Source organism: Pollachius pollachius (assembly GCF_949987615.1).
Source record: "Pollachius pollachius genome assembly, chromosome: 8".
NCBI lineage: Eukaryota > Metazoa > Chordata > Actinopteri > Gadiformes > Gadidae > Pollachius > Pollachius pollachius.
Genome location: NC_136941.1, coordinates 24521916 through 24531915, shown reverse-complemented (window position 1 = coordinate 24531915; position 10000 = coordinate 24521916). Strand labels below are relative to the sequence as shown.

General features: G+C 44.1%; 1 protein-coding gene across 3 annotated transcripts in view; it reads left to right on the top strand.

Annotated features, from left to right (window-relative positions):
• The first annotated feature begins 277 nt into the window (after positions 1-277).
• The window catches only part of LOC307078861 (natural resistance-associated macrophage protein 2-like), a 19459-nt gene continuing 9736 nt past the window's right edge, over positions 278-10000 (top strand). For 2 of the 3 annotated variants that reach the window (XM_079740866.1, XM_079740865.1), the window contains exons 1-6: positions 278-478; positions 888-983; positions 1283-1446; positions 1792-1914; positions 6613-6732; positions 8394-8500. In XM_079740866.1, coding sequence (XP_079596992.1) covers positions 427-478; positions 888-983; positions 1283-1446; positions 1792-1914; positions 6613-6732; positions 8394-8500 — 662 coding nt within the window. In that variant the 5' untranslated portion in view covers positions 278-426. The remainder of the gene's footprint in view (positions 479-887; positions 984-1282; positions 1447-1791; positions 1915-6612; positions 6733-8393; positions 8501-10000) is intronic. The other variant, XM_079740867.1, reaches the window with a different exon arrangement.

Below are 10000 nucleotides of genomic sequence, written 5' to 3'. Positions count from 1 at the left end.
GCCTCCTTCTAGTTGGGAACCAAATGGGACATTTAAAAAAAAAAAACGGTTTCTGAATGTTAAATCAAAGCAACTGATGCTACTTCAGCTGTAATTCGTATATGACGAAAAATAAAGATATGAATGATCCCGGCAATACACCGGGATCATTCTAAGTATACCGGGACAGTCCCATGGACCTATAAAGGACAGTCCCAGTATCTGGCATTGCGTTGGAATGTGACTTTGACCCCTCCCTCCAACCTGCCGGCTCAGTTCCAGAAAAGCTCTAACGAAACGCACCAACGTCTCCGACGGACCGAGTCTCCTCCAGCGCCGAAGCGCTACTGGTTGAATGGGGAAACTAAACAGATTGAACTCCAGATAGTTTGGTAGTTGGTTCGCGGAGTCACGTTGGAGTTCGACTCGTTGGCCGAAGAAACAGAAATGAAGAGATTCAGAGGAGCGACCGCACAGCTGTTCTCGGCCCGAGGAGCCGGTGAGTTGAGGTCCATTTACACCTGGCTGGTTCCTATCCTCACATGGGGTCACAGCATTCCTCTTCGAGTGAAGGCAGAAATCGATCTGAGTTTTACAAAATCGTATGTAAAAAAGAAAAAGAAAAGTGTGGTTACCTTTGGTTTCTTTCTTTGGAGTTCAGTGTTGATTTGACTTTATTTCCCTCGTGATTATGCGTCACTCTGCCCCCTCCTTCACGTTCTAGCTAATACTTTTTGTGGCCTTTTTGTTTTATATCAACATCTCTGATCGCCTCAACTCCCTAATTATTCTTAGTCTGTAACGTCAATGGTCCAAGATATTTTCCCATGTGTGTTTGTGTACGCTCGATGAATGGTGTTTGTGATTGAGTGTGTGTAAATCCTGCGTAACTACCGGTGTGCCAACAGACAGAAAGTCCCATCCGGAGAATGTCCACATCCCATCACTCCCTCCCAGTGTTCCCAGTGTTCCCAGCGACCAACCGCCCCCCCACCAGGCAGACAGTAAGTCATCATTAAAACACACATGTGAAACAAGCGCTTAGGTCCTAGGCACAACAACCGTTTCATGATGTTATCAAATGGGTAATAACATTGCACCCTGTGTGCAGGCCCTATGTGCCACGAGGCATTTGGAGGACAGGTAACAGGTGATAACATTGAACCAGTGTGAACCGGTTAGAGCCATAACCGTGCACACCTGTCAGCAGGAACTTCACACATATTCTCTCATTTTTTGGAAATGCGTCCCAATAATTCCCCCCCCCACCCCCCCTAATATTATAATGTATTTGCGTTTTCAGTGTGTGTGAGCGATGGCGTGGGTGCTTCGGCGGGAGAGCGGGACGTGATCCAGACCCACCACACCCACGCGGGCGCCCCCCCGGGGTTCCTCCAGGGGTCCGATGCCACGGTGGCCAGCACCTACTTCGACCGGAGGGTTCCTGTCCCAGAGGACCACAGCAGGGTAGGCGGTGTGGACGCCCCCCCACCTCTGTCACCACGTGCTGAAAGAATCGGAATCACTTTTGCTGCATCTTACGCAAGAGTGGAGCTCTTAGGCTTGGTTCCCTCAAGAGCCACATACTGTAGCTGCAGCAATACAAGATAAAGTCAATTAGATGGTAGAAATATGTAAAAAATAAGTCGAAATAAGTAGCAGAAATGGTTAAAAGTCTAAATAACGCTATGTAGTTGTTCTACAATAGTCAGACGGTGTTGATAATAGATATGAATGATATATATGATAATATATATATGATAATAGAATAATGACCCGGGTGTGTCGTGTGTCTCACGCGTCGCCCTCCAGATGGGCTTCAGTTTCCGTAAGCTGTGGGCCTTCAGCGGGCCGGGCTTCCTGATGAGCATCGCCTACCTGGACCCCGGCAACATCGAGTCGGACCTCCAGTCTGGTGCTAAAGCCGGCTTCAAGGTAGGAACCCTCACACACACACAGACGCACACACATACTATACAAACACACGATACGATCGTAATTAATTGTCAGAGCAAGTCTGAAATGTGTCTTACATCCCGGCAGCTCCATTTACAAAAATAACAGACAAGACAATACATCAGAAAAAAAAAGAAAAAAGAAAAACATACATTCATCATAACATGACAACAACAGACGACAACATTTAAGGCCCATCGGCGTGCATTTGATCTGGGATTGAGGGCCTTGTTCAGTTCGAGGACTGTCAAATGAGTGCTTCAGTCAAACCTTTTTGAATGTTGGAACCCTATATCTCCGGCTTGATGGTAGTAGATTGTACTCTGTGTTCAGGACGTGGTTGGGGTCGGAGGAAATGTGTTAGCAAACCTCAGTATGTCTTTATGGTAGGCTGATTCATACAGTTTCTGAAGTGGTTGACCTACTATCTTTGGGCAGTTTTTCAATTAGTGGAGCAGTTTTGAGGGGTTTTGGGGTTACCGCACTGTAAAACACTCATAATCACTGCTACAAAAAACAATAAAATAATTTGTCGACTTGCTCCGAAGTATCTGAGTCACCGAAGAAACCAGATTCTTTGTTTAGTCTTATTGAAAATCTTGTCAATGTAGTCTTTCCATGGTAGCTGATGGTCTACGGTTACCCCCAAGTATCTAAATGAGGAAACCTGATTGATTTTTTCTTGATGGATGACAAGAGAAACGGAACGACGGTCTGGTGGTGAGCCAAAGACAATCGCTTCTGTTTTCTTGTTGTTGTTCACGCCATGTTGGTGAAACTCAGGTTTTTCAGAGTTACTTAACAGAAATAATAAAACAGTATCGTCAGAGTATTTGAGTATATATTTATTTGCTGTATCTGTACGCCAATCATCGGTTTAGGAGGTAAAAAGCATAGCTGAACTCACACTTCCCTCGGGGGGGCCAACATTGGGTGTAATGGCAGTTGAAAGGGTTTCGTTTACCTTTACATACATAGTGAGAAATGAAGCTTACATTTCCCTAATCCGTTTTTGCCACCAGAATGTCTCCTTGTGTGGTATTGAAGGCTGATGAAAAATCTAGAAAGAGGGCTCATAGGTGTTGGGTTTGTCTAAACGTTAAGAAATAATATGAGCAAAGCAGGCAACAGCGTCTTCAGTGCCACAGCCCTGCTTATAGGCAAATGGATACGGGTCGAGATTATTGTCTGTTGTACGGATGAAATGTCGCAGCAAAATTCTTTCTAGGGATTTCATAATTACTGAGGTAAGTGCTATGGGTCTGAAATCCTTATGTTCCTTTGAACATGGAATCTTGGGCAAAGGTTTAAATATGTGAGGTTTACCATGACAGCTGGGCCGTGTGTGTCCACATAAGCCTGAAATATGTGTTGCTACACTGGAGCTAGTTGGGTCGCAAACTAGGTCTGCACGATTCGGTGAAAAATATGAATCACGATTTCTTCGCTTAGAATTAATATCACGATTCCCTGCCATGATTTTTTTCTCACAAAATGTAATTTGCATTGCACACACGAACCATGACAAAAAAAAATCGAAGTAATTTCAAACTTAACAGGATAATCTAGAGATTCAAATCTATCAAAACAAGTATTACGCTTGTCGGAAAAAAACGTAGTACATTATCTGTTACTATGGATTTAGATACGGATGACATTCCTGTCATTGATTTCATTGTATCTCTCACCTTTTTCGAGCTTTTGGTTCTGAAGCATCTTCTAGATGCTGTCTGTGTGTTATTTTTCAGTCTGTTCTCCAGAATCTTAGTTTTAGAACGTGGACATAAAGAAAGTTTATTACTTTATTTAAAAAGAAAGTAATAAAGAAAGTTGATTACTTTCTTTATGTCATTAGTTACATACGATTTATTTTTGGGATATATTTCAATATACTTGGTGGGGAAGACCAATTGTACACAAAAAACAATATATTCATTTGTAACTGTAGTTACAAAAAATGTAATTTGGTAGTAATTTAGTAAACCCTACTAAAATGTGTCCCAGTCTGTCAGTTAAAAAAAAAGGCTTTCAGTGGTTCTTTATGTTCATTTGTCCATGTCCCTGTCACCTTTTTTGGTGTACTGCTCTTAAGTTTAGTCTGGTACACTGGAATCGTGTGCACAACATTATGATCCAGATTTAACATAGACGGCTTACACTTGGATGCATAAGCGCCTTTGTGGTTTACAAAGCATTTGTCCAAGATATTGTCTTTTCTTGTTTTGTCTTTAATGTAATGTTCAAATCCAGGTAGCATAGTCTCCAGACGACGCTAATTCAAATCCCCGAGCACTATTGCCAGTGCGTCGGGGTATTTGGGTTGTAATTCATGAACACAGTCCGATATTGTACCAGCTGCCAGTGACGCTTTGCCGCTGGGCGGCACATATACAACAAAGAGCAAAATACACCCGAATTCTCTAGGCAAATAAAAAAGGTCTTAACAACGTGCAGAGAATTTCAGCAATGGGGGTCACAGATCTTCTATTTTACTGAGTGCGCACGGCACCAAAGATCGTTCATATATTCCCAGATGCCACCTCCTTTCGTTTTTCCCGAGCCAGCTGCATGTCTGTCTGCGCGCACCAAAGTCGATCCGGGCACTTCAAAGAGGTTATCGGGCATAAACGATGGCAACCAGCTTTCCGTGAAGCACAATAAAGGTGCTTCATGAAATTTGTTACGTATTTTGTTGTTCAAAGAGCGCAGGTCAGTGAGGGTGATGGAGGGGACGGGAGGCCGATTGCGTCTCCGTCGGAGGCGGTTCCGAATGCCTCCTCTCCTTCCTCGTTTCTTTTCCCGTTTAGTTCTGATCACCTCCTAAGGGGTGTCATCCGACGTCAAACGGCAGCAGTGGCTTGATGTCTTCTGTGACCGCTTAGGTTGAGGCTCCACCGAGCATATAGGCCGTGGGCCCCTCGCCACACCTGTCCGTGACGTCGCTCAGGTGTGCATTTGTTTGCGCCGCCAGTCCACAAATTGCAATTATCCAACACACACACACACACACACACACACACACACAAACACGCATACTATTTAAAGCCTTAATGTCCATTTTATTTGTCGTTGACTCACAAATTAAGACTTAATTGGTTGAGATGAGTTGAAAGTAAAGGGTAAAGCGGTCACTATCCACAACAGTCTCAGAAGCGGGCGCTGCTGTGCAGGCGTCTCCTCCCTAATGTTCGGCACGTGGCTCCGGAGGTAGAGAGGGTTTGGCTGGTTTAACCGGAAGGTCGCTAGTTCAATCCCCGGCTCCTCCTAGTGAGGTGTCTCTGAGCAAGACACTGCTCCCGCAGAGCTGGCCCCTGGTTATAGAAGCACTGTATAAATGTAGTCCATTTATCATTCAATGGAGCACACTCATCTCAGTAAATGTCCCGCTCCTCCCTGTCCGCCTACTGCCCTCCTGACACAGCCTAGTCACAACCCTTTAATACTTAACCGCTTTATATCGCTTCCTTTTTAAATGTGCTGGCTGTGTGCTTCTGAAATGGTCAATGAACTGCATCTTTATGATAGAGCATTTACAGCTACTGTCTATTCAAAAGGTCTCTACATATACACACACCTACACACACACACACGCCTACACAAGCACGCACACACATACACACACACACACACACACACACACACACACACTGAAAGTGGTGTAAATCACTCAAGGTCTTAAAGATCTTATCAGGTGCATCATTTGAGGATGCTCATGGACAGCTCAACACAGAGAAAAAGGAATTAAACCAGCAACCTTCTAGTTGCAAGACGACCTGTTGCCGTGTTGCTCTGACCTGCAAGGGAGATACGGGCCAGGGTGTCCAACCACTGTCACCGCCTGGCTTAAGTTAAACATCTCTTAACAATTTACAACGGTCCAAAGGACTTTGTTGTGCTGATTTTGCTGAAGAGAGTTCAGCAGGAGATCTTATCATACAAGTACTGGCGTGTATTTTACTTTCACAGGCTCTGTGCTGATGTGGTACCATTGATTCCACAAAGGGAGGTGCTATGGATCAAATGTACTGGTAACAATGTGGTAACATTGGGGCTGGGAGAGACAGTTACCGGGGCTGGGAGAGACAGTTACCAAGTCTGGGAGAGACAGTTAACAGGGCTGGGCGAGACAGTTACCAGGTCTGGGAGAGATGGTTACCAGGTCTTGGAGAGATGGTTACCAGGTCATGGAGAGACGATTACCAGGTCTTGGAGAGACAGTTACCAGGTGTGGGAGAGAAAGTTACCAGGTCATGGAGACAGTTACCAGGTCTGGGAGACAAATTTACCAGGTCTGGGAGAGACATGGTAACCAGGTCATGGAGAGACGGTTACAAGGTCAGGGAGAGATGGTTACCAGGTCATGGAGAGACAGTTACCAGGTCTGGGAGAGACATGGTAACCAGGTCAGGGAGAAATGGTTACCAGGTCATAGAGAGACGGTTACCAGGTCTTGGAGAGATGGTTACGAGGTCGTGGAGAGATGGTTACCAGGTCATGGAGAGACCGTTCCAAGGTCTGGGAGAGATGGTTACCAGGTCTGGGAGAGATGGTTACCAGGTCTGGGAGAGACGGTTATCAGGTCATGGAGAGACAGTTACCAGGTCTAGGAGAGATGGTTACCAGGTCTGGGAGAGGTTAGGTTAGGCCACCCTGACCTGTGTCTTCTCCCTGTCCCAGCTCCTATGGGTGCTGATGGGTGCCACCATCATCGGCCTGCTGCTGCAGAGACTCTCCTCTCGACTGGGCGTGGTCACAGGCATGCACCTGGCCGAGGTCTGCCACCGCCAGTACCGTACGGTAAGGCTCTGTCACCGCTCCTCCAGCTCTCTACACACCAGGGCCTCAACCCGTACCCTCAGCCTGTAGCCTCGTCACCCCTCCACCACCTCTCTACATAGAGGAGGATCCCAGAGCCCCGTTTCAAGCAGCAGGTTTTCCAGGTTTCCCAGATAGGTTAAGTCAGAAGATTTCGGTTTCAGATTAAGATGAAAGTCCCCTCGGTCAAGTTAACATGGCGACCCATGCTGTGAACCCAGTGGAGCCTAACCTATCTTATCCCCGCCCACGGCTGCGTGGCGCATTCTCCTATCGTCTAATTTGTTTAGACAAGCAACTTAATAAACATGAATAAACTTGATATAAACTATGCATTGTTTTGTATGCAAATTTATGCATGTTCGAAGTATTTCACTATAGTAAGGCGTAAAGTAAACTACAGCTTCACTTTTCTTCAAATAATTATGACTTATACCACCTTAAAAATGAGTATTACGTTATTACTGCTGAATGCTAGATGGCTTCAAATAGCAAAGCATTCCATGGTGAGATAGTGCACCCAAGAGGTCGAACTCAACAACCAATCAAAGCACTCCAATAGCAATGGTTGATCGGGTTTCCCAGTAGATCGCATTATAAGGGGGTGTTGGACTGGCTTTGAAAACCAGTCTGAAAGTTGGAACAGATCCCAGATTCAGTGGAAGCAGCTGAAACCTCGAGCCTGACAGGTAAGGCCGGCTTTCTCCTGAGCTCTGGTTTCAGCTGAACCAGGTCCTCACCTGCTTCAGATGTGTCCACAGACCCTTGCTGGGGTCCCCTCTGGAGTGTGTTCTGGGCCTGGGACACATTCGTCGACCACTGGTCAAATCGATTGTTGCCCCAGGCCTTTTGAATAGCATTAAATAGAAAGACCAATTTTGTGTATCTGTTACTTGATCAAAGTGATCATTGTGGGCTCTTTTTTAATGATTTAAGTTTAATATTTAAAAAATAATTATGAATGAATCAGAATTCAGACCTTGATCCAGAGATAGGTTTTGGTTTAAAGGTGCAAACAAACTGGCGGATCTAGCCAAACCAAAACATTGATTTACTCAGACAATACACACAGGACATGAAGCTAGTAAGCAGGCAGCAAACAACACAGGACAACCAATAAAGCTTTAACTCTTGGACCCATGGTCTCCCTGTCTGTCTGTGACAAATCCTTCACCGTGGAGTCCTTAACGACCCTGAATGTGAATCTGAAAACTACTAAAACTCAATGTTGCCCATTAGAATGCAATGCCGTGGGTTAGTCAAAGAGATCCTCTTTAGAGATACAGGGGCCTCATTTGATGAACTTATGAACGTAGATTGCTTCATGGCATGGCTTCGAGGGCAGAGTGAGCAGGGAATTGGTTACACATCCTTAATCACCGCAGATAGAATTAGATATTCCTTTAGTTCTCATTAGCTTTCTCTGGAGCTGCATGCCGAGCTACTTACTATGCAACTAGTTCGTTACCTTCAGGGTTAATGATAAAGACAGTGATGGCTTCACTACCTAAAGACCGAGGTCAAACTCCAGATATCACAAAGTAAACGTTCTCCATGCTGAATGATTTCACTCTCCATCAGTCATTCACCACACCATATGTAATTCCCCCTGCCGGTGGTGCTAAGCTGATTCTCTCTGTCAGGTTCCCCGGGTCGTGCTGTGGCTGATGGTTGAGCTGGCCATCATCGGATCGGACATGCAGGAGGTCATCGGGTGTGCCATCGCCTTCAACCTGCTCTCCTCGGGCAGGTCCGTTAATGACTGCTGATATAGGTTCAATGACTGCTGATATAGTTTCACTTTTTATGACTGCTGATATAGGCCCACTGTTTTTATAGGTTCACTGACTGCTGCTATATGTTCAATTTTTATGACTGCTGATATAGGTTCACTGTTTATGACTGCTGATATAGGTTCACTGACTGCTGATATAGGTTCACTTTTTATGACTTCTGATATAGATTACCTGTTTAATGACTGTTGTTATAGGGTCACTGTTTATGACGGCTGAAATAGGGTCACTATTTATGACAGCTGATATAGGTTCACTGTTAATGGCTGTTGGTATAGGTTCACTGTTTATGACTGCTGATAGAGGTTCACTGTTTATGACTGATGATATAGGTTCACTGACTGCTGATATAGGTTCACTTTTTATGACTTCTGATATAGGTTCCCTGTTTAATGACTGTTGATATAGAGTCACTGTTTATGACAGCTGATATAGGTTCACTGACTGCTGATATAGGTTCACTTTTTATGACTTCTGATATAGATTCCCTGTTTAATGACTGTTGATATAGGGTCACTATTTACGACGGCTGATATAGGGTCACTATTTATGACAGCTGATATAAGTTCACTGTTAATGACGGCTGATAGAGGTTTACTGTTTATGACTGATGATATAGGTTCAGTACTGCTGATATAGTTTCACTTTTTATGACTTCTGATATAGATTCCCTGTTTAATGACTGTTGATATAGAGTCACTGTTTATGACGGCTGATATAGGTTAACTGTTAATGACGGCTGATATGGGTTCACTGTTAATGACTGTTGGTATAGGTTCACTGTTAATGACTGTTGGTAAAGGTTCACTGTTTATGACTGCTGATAGAGGTTCACTGTTTATGACTGATGATATATGTTCACTGACTGCTGATACAGGTTAGCTGACTGCTGGTATAGGTTCAGTGACTGCTGATATAGATTCACTGTTAATGACTTCTGATATAGATTCCCTGTTTAATGACTACTGATATAGATTTACTTACTGCTGATATAGGTTCCCTGTTAAATGACGGCTGATAGTGATTTACCGACTGCTGATATAGAATCACTGACTGCTGATATAGGTTCATTGATTGCTGATATAGGTTCACTGACTGCTGATGTAGGTTCACTGACTGCTGATATAGATTTACTTACTGCTGATATAGGTTCACTGACGGCTGATATAGATACACTGTTTATGACTTCTGATAAAGAGTCCCTGTTGAAAGTCGGCTGATATAGATTTCCGACTGCTGATATAGGTTCACTGATGGCTGATATAGATTCACTGTTTATGACTGTTGATATAGGTTCACTGATTATGACTGCTGATATAGGTTCACTGTTTATGACTGCTGATATAGGTTTAACGTTTATAACGGCTGATATAGGTTCACTGTTTATGACTGCTGATATAGGTTCACTGTTTATGACGGCTGATATAGGTTCACTGTTTATGATGGCTTGACATTTT